We start from the raw sequence: 22787 nt of genomic DNA on the forward strand, positions 1-22787 counted from the left end.
TCACCTATACACCGACTACATCTTTGCATTCCGAGCAAAAGGTCAAAGGCGATGCGAGTGATGAGCGATGACAGATTGCAATTAAGTTCAGCACACGGAAGTGACCTAAAATAGTGTCTTTAACTTTTAAGGATAGGTATTGCAATTTGCAATATCTATCCTTAAAAGTTAAAGACACTATTTTAGGTCACTTCCGTGTGCTGAACTTAATTTGGTCACGCATAAGAAACCATAATGCATCAGTGCGGTGTGCTCCGCACCGTGCTTTCCATCCTCAGGGTGCTCAAATATTTCTCCTCCACACCTCAACCCTCGATCCGGGCTGGGCGGTCACCCCTGTCCCATGCGGGTAGCTTCAGCCCAGGAGCAGGCCCGTAGCCGGGTGCGGTGATATTTAGCGGGGCTGGGTGGCCTGTCCACGTGATGCGTTCAACCCCGGCGGAGCACCAGGGTACCCTCCCAGACCAACGTCTCCTACTGAACGACTCCTATTGCCTTTCGGCCCTGAATTGGTCGTTAGACCGAAAGATCCTTCTCACCCCCCCCCCCCCCTCCCCCCAAAAACTGCGTTGCAGTTAGCTATGGCCGTTATTGGGACAGAGAGCAGCAATGCAACCCAACAATGCTCCAACACCGCGAGGCAGGAGGCTCCCTCAAACTTGCATTATTAGCACATCTCCGATATCTGACTACTGAGCAGCTCAGATGCACGTTAATCCCCCTCGCACTTGACGGAAACACAGATTCAACATCGAACAGAAAAATACACGTCAATTTCGGGAATATGTATGTGCAACACTTGCAGGCAGACATGTCGACCGCACTGCTCGTCATTGGAAGCTCGCAGAACGTTCGTCAAATACATCAGTGCAGATTCACTACCTACACTTACTAGTTACTACATCGCTGACCTACAGAATAAGAGTAGCGGATCATATACCCGCACACACTCGCGTATGGACGTTTATCGGTTAACGTGGTTACAATGCACGACATACCGCTGGTACGTCAGCAATCACGTTCAATGCGCGCATATTATGCTTGCATATTCACCCCAGCATATATGCTCCGTGAAAGCTGCACTTAGAAAACGAGAGTCGGATTACTTTTCAGACGTCTCGAGATTCGCTGAGACACCGTTTAAAGGCGCAACAAAAACACGAAACATCGGTGTTGCACAACAGCAGTCAGCGTTTTCCGTAAGCCACACAACTGATACAAATTTGTGCATCACAGCAACTTTAAGAGCAGTGCAAAGTTCTCAAACACGCCTCCGGTTCACTACACGCTCGTTCGATGATCGCACACTTCCACCGCGGTAACGGCCACGTCTGTACCGCGCGGCTTATCGGCCAGTTCGACATCGTTCACGGCTCAGTGCCAGCATGAGCTGCCGCTCTGGACCCACGCCGAGACACTCATCGTCTTCTCGACCCGACGCTCCCTTCCCCGTTCCCAGTCGCGCCCACCCCATCCCTCGCGATCCCATCTCCGCAAGGAATGTAGCCAGCCCCGGAAAAGCTCACCCTACGCCTTCTTGGTCCGTTTGGAGGCGGAGGCGGCGGGTTCGGCCGCCGCGCCGCGGGCGGGCCGTTTCCTCAGTTTGGTGTCGGCAGGACCTGCCGAGTCGGCACTGCCGCCCTCCGCCGTCTCGTCCTCGGCCGGTTCGCCGGTGTAGGCGCGCAGCCGCTCCTCGACCCGGCCCAGTTTGGTGGTGAGGTCGGCGATCACCAAGTCCTGGGCAGCCAGCTTCTCTGCCTGTTCGTTCATCTGTTGTCGCAGCTCGGCCAGAATCTGCGCCTGCGCAGTGGAGCGAGACCGCTGCGCGGACACCTGCGGGAGAAGCGGGGGTAAGTGTGGGGTTAGGGATCGCCCATGGGACAAAGTGAATATGATAATGTACTGGAATATTACTCAAAGGCGTCTGATTTCCTTATTCGTATTCGTAAGCTGCAGCGCTACTTTCATCAATAGCCGATGCTAGCGCGCGGAAATGGGTACGTAGGTAATAATGGAGACAACGCACGGATATAGCGTAGGGTATGTCATAAATGGCATCAAAATGTGAACGAAACAAATAAGTACACGCTAAGCGAAGCAGAACACTGCTATTCGGTCTCATCTAATGCAACACAGAGCCATCAACGCATCTCGGCCATACCTGCTGGTTCAGCTTGGCCACCGAGTGTTCCACCACGTTGATGCTCTTGTTCCGAGCCTCCGAGGCGGCCCTCTGAGAGTTGAGCAGGTTGCCCAGAGAGGCTCCCGGCCAGCCGGCATCGCCCACGCCTGCGTCACCGTCTGGAGGCAGAGCGGAGGGTGCGCAGTTGAAAATCAGGCGTCAGGAGATGTCCGAGAGACACGATTCCGAATTAGTTCACAAACATTGACCTGTAATCACCGGGTTTCTAAGAAGCAAAGGTGTATATAGGCAAAATTGAAAAACTCCTTTTTATCATCAACACAATGGGCCCAGTCTGTGTTAGCTGTGTCGGAAAAATATGTGCATTACGCAAGAATATTCAAGACCATGCAAATAACAAAAATAAAACAGCCAGTGAGTTTGGTAACTGCATGTCTCGGCTTTCGATACATTACGACCAAATGGGTGGGGAAACACAACGATGGCTGCGGAGGTTCTATCTATCGCAAACTAATCAACAAACACCTCCCTAAAAGGATGCAATGTATTCCTACGAAAGAAAAGCTGCGAATGAAAGTTACGAGGTCGGCGTGACCATGGGTGAATGACGACACAAAGACAGGGCGGTACCGGTTTCATTGGGCACCGAGCACTCACCGCTGCCGCCGCTGGCGGCGCCGGAGAACAGGCTGAGCAGCGAGAGCGGCCGGGGCCGAGTCTCGCACCGCTTCAGGCCCGGCACGATGTGCTCCTCAAAGTGTTCCATGGCCATGGACGAGATATCGCGGAGTTCTTGAAGCACAGTGAACGAGGAGCGCTCCACGGTGCGCGCGTCCTTCAGATAGCGCACCACTTGGAACACCTCGTCCAGCACCTGTCGAGGAGAGGTACCGGGCTCAGCGGGCACTGTACCGACCAGCTGAACCACTCGCAAGTTACACTGACCAGAGCTCTGTTCGGTCGCTGTTTTTTACCAGCATGCTGTCGGTTTTCCCATATAAGGAAGTTAATTGCTGGCGTTTCTTGGCCTCTCATGGTCAAATGCATAGAACACATGAATTTGCTTCATAAGGAGCCAAGAAATAGCAGCAGACTCGCAGCCTGCTGATAAAAACTGCGGCCAAACATCGCTCAGGCTAGTTGGAACTTGGAAGGACTCCTGGCATGAGGTGTGAAACGGAAGGGGAATCACAATTACTATGCATATCTTTCATAGTACCTTAATTGTATGCCGACGTAGACCAACAGTGCTAAGCTGTGGCCTGTAATCACCCTAAAATACGCTCAGAATTCAGAATTGAGATAAACTGAAACTTAAATTAGACTCACTAAGATATAATGCGACGGTGCATGCCCTCATAGACAGACTGACATTTGTATAATCTAGCTGACATCTGACCTGCCCCTTAGGCTGACTACAGCCACCACTCTGATCTGCCTTTCACGACTCACGCACCTTTCCGGGAATGAAGCAGCAGGCGTCTGTGTCCATGTACCGGCGGTAGGTCATGCTGAGCAGGCCGAGCCGAGTCTCCACGGCGGCCAGGTGCTCCACGCGCCGCGACAGCGGGTGCTCGCGCCGCTCCGACTCGCGGCGCGGCAGCTGCGCCCGGAACATCTTCAGCGCCGACTGCACGTACCGCTCCGCGCGCGAGAAGCCCTGGTTGAGCCGGTGACGGCAGGCACGCTCGAAGGCGCGGCATACCTGCACAAGTGGAGTGATGGCGATGGAAATGATGTAATAAAGAATCTTCGTAAAGTAATCAACTAGTTGAAGATCACACACAACCAAATAAAAAAGTCATTGTAATAATAAGTCAAAAAAGGTTCATCCAGCCTGAAATCCCGGCATACTCCCTATATAATATAAATGTACTTACTAATCTGATGTTTGAGACTGTCTCATATGGCAGGTAGCTGATAATGAGCTCAAGGACCTCAGGAGGGAGAGTTAAAATGCCAGCTTGCTGATCTTTATAAGATGAAGTTTCAGACATGAAGTCCATTTTGATTTCTGAAAGCATAGAAATTAGTTAGGAGTTTCAATAAATTCACAATGCTACGGGGTAAAACACCATGAAGGTAAAAGGCTACCACCTATCCTATCTAGGTCCTATGACCTGGGTTACAGACATGAATGGATATTCAAGTCAGAGTATTAAGTCATTTAACCAACTTTTCCCATAAGTGCTAAACATCCTAAAGAAGCCAGATTGGGAAACATCAGAACTTGACCTTTAAACAAGACCATGTCTGTGATAATTCCAAATGAGTTAGCTTCACTATTGCAAGGTGAGCAAAAAATTGGCACGTGACAACAGACAAAGTATAAACTTATAGCATGGTACTGAAGTCTGACTGTGACAGTGATTGTACTGCAGATGATTTTGTGTAATGTAGGCATGCAATTCAGCAACACAAGATACTTGATAATATAATGGCAATTAGGTGTCAGTTATCTATCTGTCTAGTTTATTCGTTCAAATGCTTTACTTTAATTATTGTGAAACTCAATCATGTAAATAAATGACCAGGCACTATGCATGCATGCCATCTTAAATTACACCAGGATAAAACTTGTATTTCACTTGATTTAATATTTCATTATTTCATAACATAAATTTGTTTTTGGTGCAAGGCATTCTGTTATGAATTGACATCCTTTGAGCATGAATGGAAATAGGAGCAAGTAGAATCAGTACTGCAATAACCTTGTTTAAAGAATGAAGAAAACATAGTTATTAAAGTAATAACATTTGTTATTCAAATGTAGGTGGCATCATCAACCATTTTCATTCAGCACAAAACACTTCAAACAAAGAAGGAAAATTGACTGAGGTAGGTACAGCTATTTCAGCTCTGAAATAAGGCATCACAATCAGCACATGTTAGGTGCCTAATTTTAAGCCATCTCGATCTGCATTAAAATTGAAGGATCACTTGTAACTTAGCTGGGAAGGGAATGAACAGAACCTCAAAATGCCCCTTCTGCAATGTCCAAATTCACAAAAAAATCGTAATATCAATATAGATTGTTTTTCTTTGCATGCATAACTGCACAAGTGAACAAATAACAATTAACAATAAAAATGTCTGTTTGAAGTTCCAAAATGTAACACAAGGAGTAAAAATGAAAGGGTTTAAAAGAACTTAGAGAAATGAAAGCCTTAATCCCTCTGACTTTATCATTATGTCATGAAGCCTGGAAAAGTAGATGTGTCGTCCAATATCACATTTTAAATCCACCACAGGTTTACAATTTCACGCAATCCTCAAATTCCCTCTGTTCAATACAAATTGTGAAATTTAAGTGCTATACATATTGGCTTAAATCCTAGGTAGTACAGGTACAATTAAGAAATAGTAGACACATCAAAGGTCACGAGGGCCAGTTTTTTTTTTAAAATTCATCTTGCCATGCCTTCAAGGCCGCCTTAGCTTCCTGTCCGACACACGTCGATTGCCGACAAATATTTAAGGATTCTTGCCTTGCCTATGTATGGCCTTGGACTCTTGCAACTTTTTAAATGTGTTTTAAAAAGAGTTCGATGCAAAATAATGCAACCTAACTTCCTAACTTTCCCAACACACACCAGCGCGGCGGGGAAAAATGAATCCGTACCACCACATTTGCCGCGGTTTTTATTCAAGGATGTGAGTATTGAGCTGAAATTCACACATAAATTAATATGACGTCATAGTAGTTTCGGCTTCCTCATTTATTACCAATGCGTAGTCGAAAGCCGTACACAGCCGTACAATGCGTACAAATAACGTAAACATGAATTAATGAGACTTAAAGGCGAAATATTAATGAACTGAAAATTTGGTGCAGCAGTAGTGTGATTTTTTTTTCCAAATGGTATCTGGCATGCTGCGGGAAAATCGGAAAAAATCATCAGCTACGTTTTGGATAAGGTTCAGACAAAATTGATATTGATTTTGCCTGCCAATTTTCCCCATTTTTCAGGGCTTATACCGTTACAGAGGGGCCCGTCTGCAAGGGAACAGACCCACTGTGCTTTGGTTCTGAAACGCATCGAAAGGTTCTGGATGCGCCCCCACCTAGCTTGACCCTTGGGCCTTGGGGCCCTGGGCCGCTGGGTTGCGCTGGGTGACCCGGGCAGGTGGCCCCCTTTTGGGCGAAATCCTGGGTACGTGCCTGCGGTGAGCCAAAGGAGTCCAGTTTCAGCAATGAGCAATGGGTACGGACTACGGCCCGATCAGTGATCACGACTTGGTTCGAGGTCCGGGCCGAAGACGGTCGGGTCGAGTTATCGCCCGGTCCGAGCCGAAGGTCCGAGTTATTAGCCGTTTTCACGACGGGCTATCCGGCGAATGCACCTGATTTGAACAAATCTGCACCTAATTTCTTTTACGGCAAATATCTTCATTTTATGAATTTATTTCAGTGTTTTAATCGATGATGCTCTCTGATAATATGACAAAGCAGGCATATAAGAAATTGGTGCAACCCTAGCTGATAGCTGCGAAGAGACACACTGAACCTGATTTGACCAAATCTGCACCTCATCCTGTACCAGATGTGCACCAAATGTGTACCAGATGGCCGTCGTGAAAACGGCTATTGTCTGGTTCGAACGGACGGCGGTTTGAAGAAGAAGGGATTATTGCCCAGTTATTAGCAAGTTCCGATTCCGGTCGGACCCAAATAAATGCAGTCTGGTTATACCTATACGGTTCCGGTTTTATTGTTCCCGGCATTATTATTTTGACATCGCAGTGATCGTTCATGGGTAAATAAGTAGGTAGGTCAATTTTTATGCATAAAGTATTAAGTAACGTACATTTATATACATCTTATGGCTTAGTAGGTATTCCTTTCTGAAAGCATGGCTGTCACCAACGAATGAGTGGTCGACTAGAATCTTCATAATCAAACTGCCTGCCTCGTTCAGCCATGCCCGATGCCCATGTAACCAGACGCCGGCAAGTAGGTAGTCTCCGCGGAGCGGGCTGTCCGCCGTCGGTGCCGGTGGGAGCACGTGCACAGACCGACGAACGACGGTGCTATTTCTGCCGAGGAAGATCGCCGAGAGGGGAGGGGGAGGGGCGCGGGCCCGACGGCACCGACGCCCGCGGCTCCGTCGGTCGCTGTGTCGCCCCAGGGCAGCGAGCGAGTGGAGCGCGTGGGGCGCGGAGGAGTGGTGCGAACGCAGGGTGGACGAGGACGTGCTGTGATCGGGCGGAGTGCTCTGAGCGGGGCCGCGCCGAGCGCTATCGGCCGCGGCAGCCATGGCCGAGAACGAGGGCGGCTCCGAGCAGGATGACGTGTCATTCCTCCGAACGGTCAGTTCAGTATAGGGGAGAGTGGGGTAATTTGGCCGGTGGTGTAAATTGGCCGCCCCCACCTGTACGCTGTCTAATAAAAGTGAGTGAAATAGCTCTAGTCTCTATTCATTTGTCATGGGTAGAAATAACTGGAGGACAAATGTCAAAACTTTGCGCCTCGTAGTTTTATTCAAAATTAATAAAACGTTAATTTCATTAGAAAATGGTAACTTTTACTTCTGTTTACAAAGTTGTATAACATGTAGTATTTGGGCTAAAAACGAATTCAGACATTATAGCGCCATTCTTGGGGGTGTTCAGCGGCTCCAAGAGCAATTTTATCTAATTCCGTATAGCCGTGATGACTTTATAGACAAAAATTTTCAGAATGACAACATGGGGTAATTTGGCCGGGACTAGCGGGGCAACTTGGCCGGTGCGCTCATGGTCTATATGCTGGGACGGCCGAGTTTTCATGGTCAATTGTACCATAAATGACATGATTCATGACAAACTTTGACTACTTTGATGCCTTACTTCCGATTGGTCAACTGTAAGAGCATGTGACGTCATCAAAGGTTACCAAACGTTTTTTGCTAATAAATCATTACATGAAAATGGTACAGCCGCACAAATGGTCTCATTCTGTTCAGCTCGCCAAGGCGCATCGAATGATATGCATGATGGCCTTGAAATCACGTGACCTTGAGGTCAAGCGACCATATGCAACGTGACCTGAGGTCAACCTTTGACCTTGACTTCTCAAGGTCAACACATATATCTTTCGATGCGGACTGACGAGAGAATTACGATGGTACTCGAAGTTTTGGCCTAGCTTGATTACTTCAAAAGTTATTCGTAAAAAACTGTCTTCGCATCTAGAGCCGCTAATTTGGCTATTTTGACCCCTGTGACCCCTGGGTCAACCTCCAAAATGCGGCAAATGCGTCATAGGACACACGTCATTGCTGAATCTGAAGCTGAATCGCAATATAACAGAAAATCCCGACCGCAAACTAACACCGGCCAAATTGCCCCACACCCCCGGCCAAATAACCCTGCTAGTGGGGCAGTTTGGCCGCCTTGCAGACCTTTGTAATACGTCACAATTTCAATATAAGTAATTACTCTATCATTTCAAGTTCACTGTCCAGTAAAGTAAAATGAATACGACACCTGCCAGTGTTGAGAAAATGCAGAAATGTGTCGTCAATTTTAAGTTATATCGTTTTCTAAAAAAAGCGGCCAAATTACCCCACTCTCCCCTACCTAATTACCTACTGTTACTGGGCGACGGGCTAAGTGGGATCGACGCCGAGTCAGCCCAGATGGAATCAGTGAAACAGATGAACGTTGACGGGTTGACAAAAGTAGTGGTCGATCGTGTCCCCCGAAGATCACGATTCGGCGGGGCATGATTGATTGTGTTTTTACTTTATAGTATAGCTACACTACCACGCCATCAAATAAGTTCTCGACAGTCCTTGTGTGCCCTGTGTTTCCTTTCATTACTGTTCGGGCCGTGGCGTGGGGACATTATATAAAGTGGAACCATGGGCAGAGAAGACGGCACCTGTGCTATAGCAGGCTCGCCCAGGACCGGGTGTCACAGGTCATCGCGGTCCGGCGGCCGGCGGCGTGGCAACACAGCCCTGCTACCCTTCCCATGCCGGCTGCGCTCCCTCCTAGCCCCTGAGGTCGTGTCGGTTAGGAATCCGTGACATTTGGCAGCGTCCGAAGGAATTGGCACCGTGCCCGGCCCAGCCGGCAGAAATGCGGCAACGGCACATTTCTGCCATTTCGCCGGCCCGTCCGCCCCCGGGCGATCCTTAGAATCGCCACTGACCTTGACCTGACCGGGCTTTTGTGCAATGCACTTTAGTTAATATGAAAACATGATGTCTCATACATATTATATTTCTTGCCGATTGAACCAATTATAAAACATTGGATTGGAAATAAACGTTCATATTTCACATACCTATCCTATCCCTATTCTTCTCACAAATGTGGTCTTGCATCAATATACCCTGGTCTTGCATTGCAATGCATGCTCCGTGGAATTTCGCATGCCTTCAGATATCTCACGAGTATTTCACATGCTGGTACGTCGACATCTTACTTCCACGTGGGAGTCGTGCATTGAAACCTTATTACGATGTATATACCTACGATTTAGATAAGTGCACTGCTAATGTTGCAGTATTTTAGTTATCATTTTGTTTGCTTATTCGGCGCCATTAGTTCAAAATAACTTTTTGTAAAAGGCACGCGATTCATTCAAATGAATGAGTGCATGAACGTCGTAATGAGTGAATGCTGTAAATACCTAGTTCAAACAAAATAATTAATAATTCTTCTTCGTTGACCACATTTTAATTCAAGGGGTTGCGCTATGCCATGGTAATTGCAGTGGCGAAATGCTGGAACTAAACAGGAAATGTCGACTTCGACCGACATCCGTTCCAGTTGCGTATATTCGGATGCAGTATGAGTAGAGCATGGGTCCCGAAAAATTCTTCAGAAACTAGAGAAATTCTCGCGGCCACCGGCATTTAGGCGATCTGCTCGTGCTTTTGTCACTGGAGCGCTTCTTTCACGGAGATTGCGCCGGCCGCCTGCAACGGACGAAAAATACACGGCTTTGCAATCCGGCTGATCGTGGGAAAATACAGCCGGAGGTCTCGGCTCTATGCAGGTATACCACCGGGAGAGATGTATTTATTGTATAGTATATACCACTGGCTCGATGTATAGCCTGCAAGTTGGCTTTGGTGCAAACATGTCAAACAGGGTATAGGGCGGATCGATGTAAGCACTAAGCAAATCAGACGTTCAATTGACAATTTCCGATTCTTATTCGATAATTACGACCAATTATATTTTATTTTGGGAAGTGTTATTGGGACCGTAGCAATAAAATCTCATTTTCCCCTGTCTCCTTACGTATCTCCCAAACCCCTTGCTCACGATCATCTTTCCTCTCTTTAGGTATCAGTCTCCTTCCCGTCCTCCCCGGGTCTCTGACAAGTAATATCCATATCTCTAAGTCTTTTCCTTCATCTGATCCTCCTTTCTCTCACCACCCTTCTCTCTCTCTCTCTCTCACCACCCTTCTCTCTCTCTCTCTCTCTTCTCTCTCTCTCTCTCTCTCTCTCTCTCTCTCTCTCTCTCTCTCTCTCTCTCTCTCTCTCTCTCTCTCTCTCTCTCTCTCTCTCTCTCTCTCTCGTCCGTCTGTCCATCTCTTTGTCCGTCTCTCCGTCCGTTCGCCCGCCCTTCCGTCTCTCAGTCCGTCCGTCCGTCCGTCCGCCCTTCCGTCTCTCAGTCCGTCCATCCGTCCGTCCATCAGTCACTCTCTCCGTCCGTCCGTCATCAGTCTCTTCGTCCGTCCATCCGTCTCTCCGTCCGTCCGTCCGTCTCTCCGGAGGTGCAACTTTTCCCAAATAGTTCTTGGAACGTCACACAGTATATGGAACCCACATATTACATAGAGGTGCAACTTTTTCAGGTCCCACGATCACCACGTCCAGCGTTCTAACAGGTCCCAATTTTCCTGCCTTTGGGTCATTGACCTGACCTGGAAGGTCAACCGATGACCTAGGACCTTAAAATTGGGTATCATCGGCTTCCTCTCGTCACGGGCAACACGCTGGTTTTTTTCCGCGAAGCTCTAGCTTGATCAGGAGCGAAACGGCAAGGGGTTATACCTTATACGTTCGCGGCTGGAAAAAAAACACCTATACGGGCGAGGGTCAAGTTGAAAGTATTAATTTGGTTCAAAACGATGATGTAGATAAGTTAGTTATTTAAATCTAAATATCCTATGACGAGAGCGATGGACATTTTTGGTATGCAGTGTTATCCATTGAAAACAGGTCAAAGCTATTGAGTTTTTAATTTAGTGGTCGCCGCTTACTAATCATGCGGCATACACGCCGCACATAACCGCCAATGCCGCAACGCAGCTTAAATTTCGAAGTAAGCATTTAGTCTCACCCGCATTCATATGGTACCCGTCGTGTGTGTCCGAGAATTTCTCTAGTTTCTGAGGAATTTTTCGGGACCCATGCTCTGCTCATACTGCATCCGAATATACGCGTTCCAGTTCAAGTTGGGGCCGGCGTCCGGCTAAGAAGAATTTCGTAAATTACGAGTATGATGCATTTTCTGTTTTATACAGTAATGCTTTATTATCCGTGTCCCCCGCATCACCTATAAAGACGGCTTTCTAGTCGATAAAACTTGAACTCCTATCACAGCGAGAGCGACCCAACTCACGATCGTGTGCTCATAGTACCCTCACATTTTCACTTGTGTCCTTGTGTCGTTTACAGGAGGATATGGTGTGCCTCTCGTGTAACGCCACGGGAGAGCGCGTCTGCCTGGCCGCCGAGGGGTTCGGCAACCGCACCTGCTTCCTGGAGGGTATCGCAGACCGGGTGAGTGGCCGATGCCGTGCAGCTGCGCTCGTTTATCCGTCACCACCGGGGGGGGGGGGGGGGGGGGGGCGTCGTAATGAATGAATGCTGCAAGTTGTAGAAAATACGGTAGGACGTTTTTCGACTCTAGTAACGATAAATGACTGGAAAACGAAAAACGTTCTTGCATTAACATTGCAATTCAGATGTGCTTTGGGTAGATGTTTGGCTGGACTGTTTCATTTCACCATGAGTCCCCCGTCCCGTGTAACGGGGGCAGCTCTTTTGTGCAGTTTCCCCAAGATGTGCCATGCCAGCCGTACTCTTCGTGACGTCACGCGGGGTTCGTTTCAGAACAAGCCGCCGGATCTGGCCGCCTGTGTGTTCGTCATTGAGCAGGCGCTGTCAGTGCGCGCTCTTCAGGAGTTGGTGACGGCCGCCGCCTCTGACACGGTCAGTCCGCCGCCGCCGCCGCCGCCCCCACCCCTGCCGCTGCGCCCAGCAGCTGCCCTGTGACGGCCGAATGACACTACACATACTCATAGCACACAGCAACTGTAGACACGCGTTTGCTTGCTTACTACTTACACGCACACACACATTTGCAGAGTAGATCCACATTTCGACTTTTGCTCTGAACATACGCACACAATTGTGCTACATTCGAACTAACCGTTCCTACTTACTTAGTCGTCATGATAAACATAAAGTTTCTGCTAGTGAATCTAACCATGTGAGTTGAAACAGTGACCGGTAACGTGTATCATTTTCTAGAATATCGAAGGGATCTTTTTCTTATCCGACAGGCCTTATTCAATTCAAAACGTTCTTATTCGACATTTCGCGTCTGCAGCGATACGGTCTCAAGATCACACATGGCTGAAAACCGGACCAACCGCATCTCCTGCCGTTCATGGTAGAAAAAAAGAAAAAAAAGAAGAAAAAACATTTTCTTGCTTATGAATCCGAGCAGGTTTTACACAGCCGCTCTTCTAGTATGTACCTACCTTGTGATTATATTCTGTGTAGCTGATTTTGCATGTTTGACCGTTTTCCAACATTACAAGTGCTTTAAAAACATTTCATTCACGTTTAAAGGGACCCTCCCACCTTAACATTAGATTTGAGTTGAGATAGCCAAAATGGGGTCCCTGGCTCACAATTACCGGTTTCGGCACTCACAACATCGAGAAATGCCTTAAATCGGAAATATTGAATTTCAAAATTGCAGCATTTTGATTCAGAGGGGCTAATGCTTAGGAATACCCCTCTGAATGTGTGACGTCAGCGCAGATATCTAACGATTTTTAAATGTTTGACTAAAACGTTTTGTAGCACGCGGTGGTATATGCTATTTGCGCGCAACATCTGCCGCAAACGCCGCGCTTCTAAAATAAAGTCGCTAGAAACAGCGGAGATGCCAAAAAAGTAAACAAAAGTAAAAGTCTAATATCTTGAAAACCGGTGAATATTTTTCGGTGAAATTTGGTAGATATTCGTTTTCGTTCTTTCTGAACCGAGCGACATCACTTTCATGCCAATTCATAAACTTTTTTGAAGGTGGGAGGGTCCCTTTAAACATCTTAGACGCTGGAGCTGCTATTTTGATAATTAAAGCGCGTTACTTTGATGCTTTAACTATAATTTTCTGAGAGCTTTCATCCAAGTGCCTGCTGCATCTACATAAAACAGTATACACTAGATACGACATATTACACACCTTAGTGACCATAGTTATGGTTTAGCACGGTCACAGTACTGAGTCTCTCCGTTGTCATAAAAAGAAACACACTGCCACGTTGATTGCTTTCGCATCTACATAGCTGATCGACAGTGATGCCGCTGCTCTTCGTTTTACGCCTGTGTTTCTATAACTTGCAGGAGAACGGCTCTGTAGTAAGTACTGGCTTCGCGGCTGTCGCCACAGAGGTACCTTACACACAAACATACAGACTGTCCCGCCGGCCGGCGTCGGTCGGCGGGAGCTCCCCCTCCCTCCGCGGCATGACCCCAGTCGAGCCGACCCGACCCGACTCGACCCCAACCCAGCTGTTCGTAGCCGCCGATGGGCGGAACCATACACCCTCAGCGGTGTTCAGGTGCGATGTTTTGGAAGACTGGTGATGACATGATGTGTATGCGTTCATCAACATCCATCAGCTTCCGTAAACATCCCATCTATGGACACTGTTGTTATTGTGCGCGTGTGTTCGCTTGTTCACGTTTGTGTGTAGCTCAACTGGTGTCTCGCGTGCAATTTGCTGATTAACCAAAGTATTTGTACTTCCCTGACTGCCGGTTTGTTATACAATTGTATCATTTAAATCACCTAGCTACTTCACGTAATTACCATTGAATAATTATTTGCTTTTTGACTTTAAGTGATGCGACAATTCCAAGCTAAAGACGTTTACAGTGGACGTTAGTTGGTGTTACAGTTCGTAGACGCTTTGCAGACGACGGTATACCCTATACACACGCTCGACATTTGATTTCAAACGTTAGCACTTGTTTATACGCTAGGAATGATGTTAAGATTGACCTTAACGATGCTTAATGTGGTGCCAAACTCCAAACAACAACAAATAGCATCTGGCAAGATGTTAGCTACATAAATATCTAGCTTGATTTAATCGTTTACACGCGTTAAATATTTATTGCTGCAATCTGCGCAAGTGTATCTTAAAATTGTTGAGTACATGTATTTAGTACTTATTCATTATTGTCAGGTTTTCATGTCAAATGAGTGAAATCCTTTGAGCAAAGCTCGCGTTGATCCTTATCCATTCGTGATGCAAGTTTTGCTGACATGCATATCGGTTGAAATGCGGAGGTGTTTTTTCTGGGTTTTTATATTGAACTTTTACGTATGCAACCACGAATAAAGAACTTGTAAAAAATACAACGGATCGTCGGATATTATAACGTTAACCAACTTGCAAAAAATATCATTGACGAATTCTAAAAGCTTGCGACTGATGCCGAAATGGAATATGATGGTTACAAGTGCAGTTTCGAAACTGTCGACTATGAAGTTGCGGTTCCACGTTTGTTGATGTTGACATGACCCATGCACCATTTGAGACTTACCAGTTGCCAATGGCTGATGCTACCCCTGACTTATTTCTTCTGAAGTTCACCTGTAAATGGTAGCTGCCTAGGGAATGATGTCCTCGAATGTTACTGCTTTCGTGCCCCTGTCAAGAAAGGCTGCTTTACCCGTCCCTTGGCCAGCATGGGTCTAGTGCTTCGCAAAATTACCAATGCCAGCCAAGCCTATGCATTTTGCACCAACCGCTTTCTGTTATGTATGCTATTCAATCGATTATGCAACACCGCCTGGTTTGTTTGCTTGCTCCCCACATCCCCTTTATGTTGCGTACCGGTCTCCCTGCCACTCCCGGACCGCCCTCTCTCCCTCTCCCCGCCTCTCTCCGTCCATCTGTCGCTCTGTCTTCGCTCGGCTGCCGCCTCTGCCGCTGTCGCTGCCGCCTCTCCGCGCTGGTGTAGCGGGCCCACATACCAGGTACGGTGTGGTATAGGTAAAGGTAGTGGTGTTTTTGCTCGTGAGTCGCTTGTCTTTTTGTCTGTGAATTTGTATAGTACATGTTGGTTCCAATGTGTGTGCGTCTGCATACCATACGCGTGTGTGTAATGTGTATGCGAATGTTTGTGCTTGTAAATGTGGGTACGCGTGTCCGTGTTAGCGTGCGACTGTTCGTTGACTTAATCCGTTACTTAATCCACTGCGAGAGCTTCTGGCAATAAACGCATGGCAATACAATAACATACCGGGCGGCGGAACGGGGGGGGGGGGGCACTGAGACCGGGTGCCCCCCTTTGATTTTGGCATTTTAACATTAGCTCTATTCTATGGGCGTCGCATGTAAAGAAAGGGACCAAAAGTCAGCAGTGCTCCCCCTTAATTGAAGGTGTTCCGCCGCCACTGATAATATGATATGGACATGCACTGGAAAGAGTTGAGTTTTTATTCTTTCTAAGACAAGCATTGTAACTAATTATAATATTTGTGACATTCATGATTCAGCTAAGAAATTGTAACAACGGATTATGTTCCCTCGCATTGCCGTCGTTCTCATCGCCTTCATGGTTAAATTTTCGTCACTAGGTGTCACTAACGGCAACGCCTGAATCATGCTGTGCCGCAAAGCACTGCAGCCATCCGTACTTATATTCTGGCCGCTAGGTGTCGCTAGTGGTAACGCCTGAATCATGCTGTGCCGCAAAGCACCGTAGCCGCCCGTGCTTACATTCTTGTCACTAGATGTCGCTAGTGGCTACGCCTGAATCATGCTGTGCCGCAAAGCGCCGCAGCCGCCCGTGCTTATATTCTTGTCACTAGGTGTCGCTATCGTTACGCCTGAATCATGCTGTGCCGCAAAGCACCGTAGCCGTCTGGTCGCGGCGCTCCGGCCCGCATTTAGCGCATTCGTTCGGCGTTACCGTCGAATACGAAATTGTCCTTCATGTTGGACCGTGACTTGCTCTGAACTACTTCGCTACTTCATTGATTTTCACGCATTATTTCCTGAAGTAATACGCGCGTTACAAACCAACACCTGCTTCGCTGAAGCTCCGTGGAAACACATTGGTGCAATTGCTGATGTAATTTAATGAAGCTTCTGCTTATGCCCAGCTAGGGGACCTTTGCATTTCATTGACAGTCAGCCAACTTTTATCACCTTGAACTGATGACCAAGCCAAAATCATACAAATATTTTTTTTTTCCAGATCTCCTTCTGCAGGATGCATTTCCACTGTTGCAAGGTCTTCGTATTGCTCAGCGTCTCTGTACATCTGTGCGGTTATGTGTTGTGTATTGTGTGCTGACAGCTGACATTTCATTGCATTTGTTGTTATTATGCTTGCCTCTCAGTCGGAGCATAGAAAGTAAGAAGCTGACGACGAGATCTGACCACATCTCCCGTGTTACAGGGAAAGGGCACTGGCTCTGGTCACAGGACTCTGCTCTACGGCAATGCCGTCCTCCTTCGTCATCAGAACAGCGACATGGTGAGTCAGCCGGACCGTGATGACGTCACAGTGACGTGGTCCTCGGTCCGGGCGGAGGAGTGATGGCCCGCTGACGTGTTCAGAGTCTTCAGTGACGTGGCGTCAGTCACAGTTCACAGTGATGACTCCGACAGCTGAGAGGTGATGGCTGCGTTAGAGAGTAGATACGTGGTTCAGAGCCGGTCATGGGGTCTTATGTGAGACCCCGGCAGAGGCTTTGCCGGTCCGGGTAGCCTCGGGCTGGCGCAGCGGACCGAGCGGTCGGTGGGCAGCAGGCCAACTATGCAGGCCGGCCAACTGGCCCTGAGGCGCCCCGCCGCCGCTCTCTCGTCTCTCGTCTAAAATGTCCCGGAGCTGGCCGCGGGGACTCTGTTCTTACACGACGGGTCAGCTGTTGAGCTAATGCGCCCGTCCAGCGACGCCTCGTAGTACTTACAGCGAAGGCGAACATTCATGTGGAAGCAAGCCCTGGTAACCTTCTTGGCCATTCGATGCGTGTATATTTTTATAACTTCCAAAGCTTGCTGTAGATAGGCTTGTGCTGACACATAAGAAGCTACATCAAACATGATAGGAAACCTGGTTTTAGACAACCCTTAACCCTTATATTAAAATACAAGTGCACATGACCAATTATTTCGTGAACATTACAAGGAACTTAATTTCTGGTTCGCTGCCTAGAAAAGGTAGTAAAAAAAGATTCAAAGCCTAGTTACGAAACAAAATTAGCCGACATTAGTCCAAAATTTTCTCGGTTTTTGCTTGTTTCAATTCGCAATGACCTTTTGCTTTTTCGCTTCATTTGACTTGTGACTTTATCGCTTCATTATGTGCGATGTTATTTACTCTTGCCTTGCGGAAATATTTGTCATTTATTTATTTATTTATTTATTTATTTATTTATTTATTTACATCGTGTGCTCGTCCCTGAAATCATGGCCTAGGCCATAGGGCTATCCTTGAGCACGAGTCAGAACACATTGAAAAACCAAGGTAAAAACATTCACGCATAAGCATTCACATAACATTCTCACATATAGAATAAGAGTATTTAGGTCGATTCCGATGAAAGCATGATAAGATCAGGACACGTTCGATCTTCCTATGTAATAATGAATGGCCCAAGACGGCTACCCAAATTTCGTCCATCTTGTAAAAGGTGGAATTTTGAAATCAGTGCGATGCTAGGAGCATTTTACGCAAATCTTTTTATGTTATATAATCATTTTTTACAACCATATGTATAATAAATTTCCAGACTCGACTGAGGAAGATTATGTTTTCAGTTTGTCACCCTTGACAGGTGTGTCATGAGGCGTTCACGTGGCAGGTCTCATAACGAAGAAGAACCAAACGGTAGTTTTCCTACCCGCTTGCATAAATAGTTTGCATGAAATTAAAAGCAATTTCGCAAAAAATCTTAAACGGTGTTTGTTAATGCATATGCCGTTGATGTTGGACCATTGGTCACAACAGAGACCTGTCCCAGAAGTGATAACCGCCTGACCTCGCCCCTCTGGCCCCCGTTTGGCGGCCGGCCGGCGTCCTGTTGCTCAGTGTGCGGGTCGCCGCCGGGCCGGCCGTCCGCCGCTGTCTCTGCCGACGGCGCCAGTGTCTGCTGTCGTTGGCACCGCTCCAGCCCACCGCTCGTCACCTGGCTCCGGCCACCCTGTCCCCCTCCCCTACCCCCTCCCCTGGGGGGGGGGGGGACGAGGACAGACCCAGGGGCGACCGGCCGACCCAGACGGAAAGGACCAGAGCGAGATCTGGGCGGGCCCTGGCCGGCCAGCCGACGGCGGATCGTATTCCATGTCTCTTGCAGCTGAGCTCGCGGTTTCGAATGACACGCTGTGCCTCTGGATGAGGAAAGTCGTGTAGTGGGTGTCATATTATTGAGACGTTAACTGAGAGGTGACGCCGCGCTCACTCGCACTCAGCATACACACTCACACAGCACCAATACGATGTGCCTATCGATGCGTTTAGACGAAGCAAGAAAGAGCATTACTTTACTTTCGTGGCAAATGTTCGTTGCTCAGTGTCATGTAATGATCATTCAGTGAAGTCCCATTTCAGTCAATTTTCGGGTCTGTCTGATAGGAATTTAGTTTTACTTATGATAGGCGTGAAGATATATGTATTTTCTTTCTCCTGCAGTATCTGGCGTGTTTGTCCACCAGCTCATCCAAGGACAAGCTGGCATTCGATGTCGGTCTGCAGGAGCACTGCCAAGGTTTGTAGAACACTGATCGGTTAGCGAAGGAATTGTGGGAGATGGCAGGGCACGGGCCATCTGCAAGGTGATTGAGCAAAGACATTTGTTACGGAAGGGATGGGGCGAGGTAGGGTGTGGATCGCTGATTTTAATTGTTGATAGACGACTGTTGAACAAATTGGATTAGGTTTCTGATCCGTTTCTGATTGTAAATATGTCATTTCCGTACCGCGAATAACTAAAGCCGCCGTTTGCTCCTTGCAGGCGAGGCTTGCTGGTGGACGATCCACCCTGCCTCTAAGCAGCGCTCAGAGGGCGAGAAGGTCCGAGTGGGAGACGATCTGATTCTGGTCTCCGTGGCCACCGAACGCTACCTGGTGAGTGAAGAGCGACGGATGTGCGGTCCGGCACGAGTATTGGTGGAGAGGGATGAGCCTGAGTGAGCCACTAGTCATATGGGCACAACGCCAGCCGGATGATTGGCTGTCATTCGACTCTGGATTACAGTGGTAGTTGCCATGGGCCTTCTCAATAGCTACTCTCTTTTGTTTCTTTTTTATCTCGATAGATAAAAATTTACGAGCTGTTAATGACTTTTTCGGTATTGCCTTATTCTTAATTCATAACTATGTAATCCAATCGTGTTTGTTTTTCAGCAAGCGACGTTGGAGAACGAGGTGCCGATCGTGAACGCCTCGTTCCACGTGACCCACTGGTCCGTATCTCCGTTCGGCACTGGTCTCAGCAGAGTCAAATATGTCGGTACGTGGCACGATTCTGAGGGAAGAAATGCTAAAATGAGCTTATGTTGAATCATAATGTGTTGCAAAATGATCAGTGATCACTGCTCATAGTTATGAACAAATGTTTCACCGAGCCGAATGATCATTTCAGTCACCGTGCCCAGCGTGGGTGTTTGTTATAGGTAGGAACTCTGACATGTAAATAACCAACACACGTCGTCCGTTGTTTGCAGGCTACCTATTTGGCGGCGAGGTGCTGCGGTTCTTCCACGGCGGAGACGAGTGTCTGACGATTCCCTCCAACTGGTCCGAGGAGGACTCACAAAAGTAAGGCGCGGCGCCGGGGTATCGTAAACTTTCCCAACTGCGCTCCAGGCGATGACGCATTAGATGGGAAGGGACTGAGCTTAGCACAGTATGACCTGGGTTAGTTTGTTGATGCAACGCTGGGAATGGCCGTTAGACAGGGGATAATGTGGTTGTTCTGGACGGCGAACGCTGAAGTGAAATGCTACTTGAAGGCGCCAATCGATACTTATTTTAGAGGAAAGCAAGCATCGGTGAACAAATTATCGCTCATACTGCCCTGTGCTGCTGTGAAATATCCACCTTGATGTCTTCACTGCTCAAACCTGATATGACTTAACCTGTCCTACCGTTTGTCTGCCCTACCCTCCGCCATGTCATCTTCTACGCCCTGCCCTTTTCTGTACTGTCTCGTACCCTCTCGTACCTTGTCCTGTACGTACCTTCTCTAAACTTCCCTGTCCTGATCTGCCCTACCCTTCGACCTGCAGGTCGAGCTGAGCAATAGCAGCTCACGAGCTGCTATTGCCTCTGCCATGGCCTGCCTTACCTTGCCCTGTTCTGGCCCTCTTTAATGTCTCCCTCCCACTGACCTACCCCATATCTCCCCGCCAGTATCGCTCAAATCTGATCTGCGCTCTACCTGTCCTACCCTCTACCGGCAGTCTACCCTGCCCTGTCGTGCCCTCGGCTACGCCCTGTTCCCAGTCCCTCTCCTTTCCTGGTCTGCTCTCGTCTCTACCTTGTCTTCTCCTGCTTTAACTGCCCTTTTCTGGCCTTACGCCGCACTCCGCTGACCTACCCCGTCTCCCCGTCAGTATCGTGGTGTACGAGGGCGGCAGCGTGGTGAGTCAGGCACGCTCCCTATGGCGGCTGGAGCTGGCCCGCACCAAGTGGTCGGGAGGCTACATCAACTGGTTCCACCCCATGAGGATCCGGCACATAACAACAGGAAGATATCTGGGCATCAACGAGCACAACGAAATCACGCTCATACACCGGTCAGTGCGCACTGGAAGAGGGGAGTTCTGCCTGCTGTCATTACCGCACTGATCCCGTGGTGTCTCATGTTTACATGGCAAGGTATTGCGCTAATGTGTTAATGGCGCGAATGGTAACAGTTGCGCAACGTATTGCTTCATATTCGTGTATTGCTTCGCGGGTTTTCCTAAGTGGCAGCGTATTACGCGGTGTTCAGAAGTCATTTTAATTTTCTAATTTTTTATATTTTATGTCATCAACACGACATAGTCTTATTTCCCTTTGTTTATTCAATGCATGGCTCAGTTCAGCCTACACAGATGTCTAAGAGCTCGACTGGTTTGTCTGAACTCATGCTCACGTCTGAACTTGCTCGCCTATTCTCATGCTTTGATCGCTGTATGACCTTGTTCACGTCCCTGTCCTTTCCGCCGCGGTGTAGGTCGGACTCTACCGTGGCGTCCACCACGTTCTACCTCCGCGAGGAGAAGGACGACAACAAGGTGATGCTGGAGGACAAGGACCTGGAGGTGATCGGCACGCCGCTCATCAAATACGGCGACTCGACCGTCATCGTGCAGCACATCGAGTCCGGACTCTGGCTCTCATACAAGGTCAGTCGGGGAACTAATGCGGTAGTGTGTTGTGCGGCGGTGGTAATTTTGAAGTATGATTTGCTTTTTTCTCGGTTTTTCGTTTTTATCGTTCATGTTTCAGTGTTTCTGTGTTCGTAAGCTTATCTAATATTAATTTAAGTTCTCGGCTTTGTGAGGGTGCAATCAACTTAAATTGAATCAAGACAAGCCGTTTGCAACCGTCCTTGTTCAGGTTTGACATAAACATTACATCTGTTTTCATATGCCAACGATAGCTGCTTTGTCTTTGAACAGTCCTGCGTTGTCCTTTTGACAGGCCTTCGAGACGAAGAAGAAGGGCGTGGGAAAGGTTGAGGTAAAGCAGGCAATCCTGCACGAGGAGGGAAAAATGGACGACGGCCTCGAGTTCTCCCGCAGCCAGGACGAGGAGTCGCGCACGGCACGAGTCATCCGGAAATGCAGCTCGCTGTTCACAAAGTTTACAAAGTAAGAAAGATGTGGCTGGTTTGCGGAATGTGCAATCGCCCCCCCCCAAATAATCCCCGGTTTTTGTGTATGTATTTACTTCCATGCTTGGCCAATTTGCATTTTGTTTGCCATCTATCGTTTTCTGTTATTATTTAGTGGGTACTGCTCTGTATGTGTCCAATTACTTACATGAAATGGGACTTCGTTTCGGCGTCCGACACAGCCCCTTGAGGCGTCTGACATCGCTCTTTCCAGCATCTCATGGTCTGACATCACGTCTCTTCGTATAATTTCGCCCCTCCCCTCTTTTAATGCGATCTCTCTTGGCTTATAGCACGAATTCTTCACGACGTCTGACACTCCCCCCTTCTGACACTGACAGGCAGCTGGACCAGATCCGCACCTCCCGGCGACACTCGGTGATGCTGAGCTCGATGAACCTCAAGGAGATCGTCATGTGCCTCGAGGATCTCATCAACTACTTCGCTCAGCCGGACGCAGAAATGGGTCAGTTTGCAGTTCGGGCAGCTTTGGGGAAGGGGAGAGAGGGCGTTATCGTTCTCACGCTCACTGGTTCGTCCCTGCTATAGG

At 48.0% G+C, this 22787-nt stretch overlaps 2 protein-coding genes across 17 annotated transcripts in view; one reads left to right on the plus strand and one right to left on the minus strand.

Moving 5' to 3' along the window:
* Nucleotides 1-770: 770 nt before the first annotated feature.
* On the minus strand, nt 771-12992 carry LOC122368274 (F-box only protein 28-like). 10 transcript variants are annotated; one of them, XM_043342060.1, is made up of 6 exons: nt 12964-12992; nt 4024-4157; nt 3600-3848; nt 2801-3017; nt 2162-2301; nt 771-1833 (listed from the first exon to the last, which is right to left on the minus strand). In XM_043342060.1, exons 2-6 carry the CDS (start codon nt 4147-4149, stop codon nt 1528-1530), a joined length of 1038 nt encoding a protein of 345 aa, XP_043197995.1. In that variant the 5' UTR covers nt 4150-4157; nt 12964-12992; the 3' UTR covers nt 771-1527. The 10 variants fall into 10 exon arrangements, with proteins under 10 accessions (XP_043197995.1, XP_043197999.1, XP_043197997.1 ...); XM_043342064.1 differs by lacking the exon at nt 12964-12992 and adding an exon at nt 5737-5770; XM_043342062.1 differs by lacking the exon at nt 12964-12992 and adding an exon at nt 5722-5746.
* The window catches only part of LOC122368271 (ryanodine receptor-like), a 124521-nt gene continuing 108969 nt past the window's right edge, over nt 7236-22787 (plus strand). For 5 of the 7 annotated variants that reach the window (XM_043342047.1, XM_043342041.1, XM_043342048.1 and 2 more), the window contains exons 1-13: nt 7299-7453; nt 11770-11874; nt 12208-12306; nt 13735-13749; nt 16810-16887; nt 19045-19120; nt 19367-19479; nt 19759-19864; nt 20079-20172; nt 20970-21152; nt 21575-21746; nt 22045-22214; nt 22579-22703. In XM_043342047.1, coding sequence (XP_043197982.1) covers nt 7400-7453; nt 11770-11874; nt 12208-12306; nt 13735-13749; nt 16810-16887; nt 19045-19120; nt 19367-19479; nt 19759-19864; nt 20079-20172; nt 20970-21152; nt 21575-21746; nt 22045-22214; nt 22579-22703 — 1390 coding nt within the window. In that variant the 5' untranslated portion in view covers nt 7299-7399. Of the gene's footprint in view, nt 7454-11769; nt 11875-12207; nt 12307-13734; nt 13750-16809; nt 16888-19044; nt 19121-19366; nt 19480-19758; nt 19865-20078; nt 20173-20969; nt 21153-21574; nt 21747-22044; nt 22215-22578; nt 22704-22787 lie in introns of all 7 variants that reach the window. The other 2 variants (XM_043342042.1, XM_043342044.1) reach the window with 2 other exon arrangements.

Source organism: Amphibalanus amphitrite, unplaced genomic scaffold (genome assembly GCF_019059575.1).
Source record: "Amphibalanus amphitrite isolate SeventyFive unplaced genomic scaffold, NRLGWU_Aamphi_draft 000935F_arrow, whole genome shotgun sequence".
Taxonomy (NCBI): Eukaryota; Metazoa; Arthropoda; class Thecostraca; order Balanomorpha; family Balanidae; genus Amphibalanus; species Amphibalanus amphitrite.

What these genes read in the sequence shown, in the direction of transcription:
- LOC122368274 (XM_043342059.1), bottom strand. Translation starts at nt 4,879, where the DNA reads ATGTTTTCTTCATTCTTTAAACAAG. An exon ending in GCTGCTTCATTCCCGGAAAG is followed by an intron (nt 3,018 to 3,599) that starts GTGCGTGAGTCG and finishes TCTCCTCGACAG; the next exon opens with GTGCTGGACGAGGTGTTCCA. An exon ending in TGGCCAAGCTGAACCAGCAG is followed by an intron (nt 1,834 to 2,161) that starts GTATGGCCGAGA and finishes CTTCTCCCGCAG; the next exon opens with GTGTCCGCGCAGCGGTCTCG.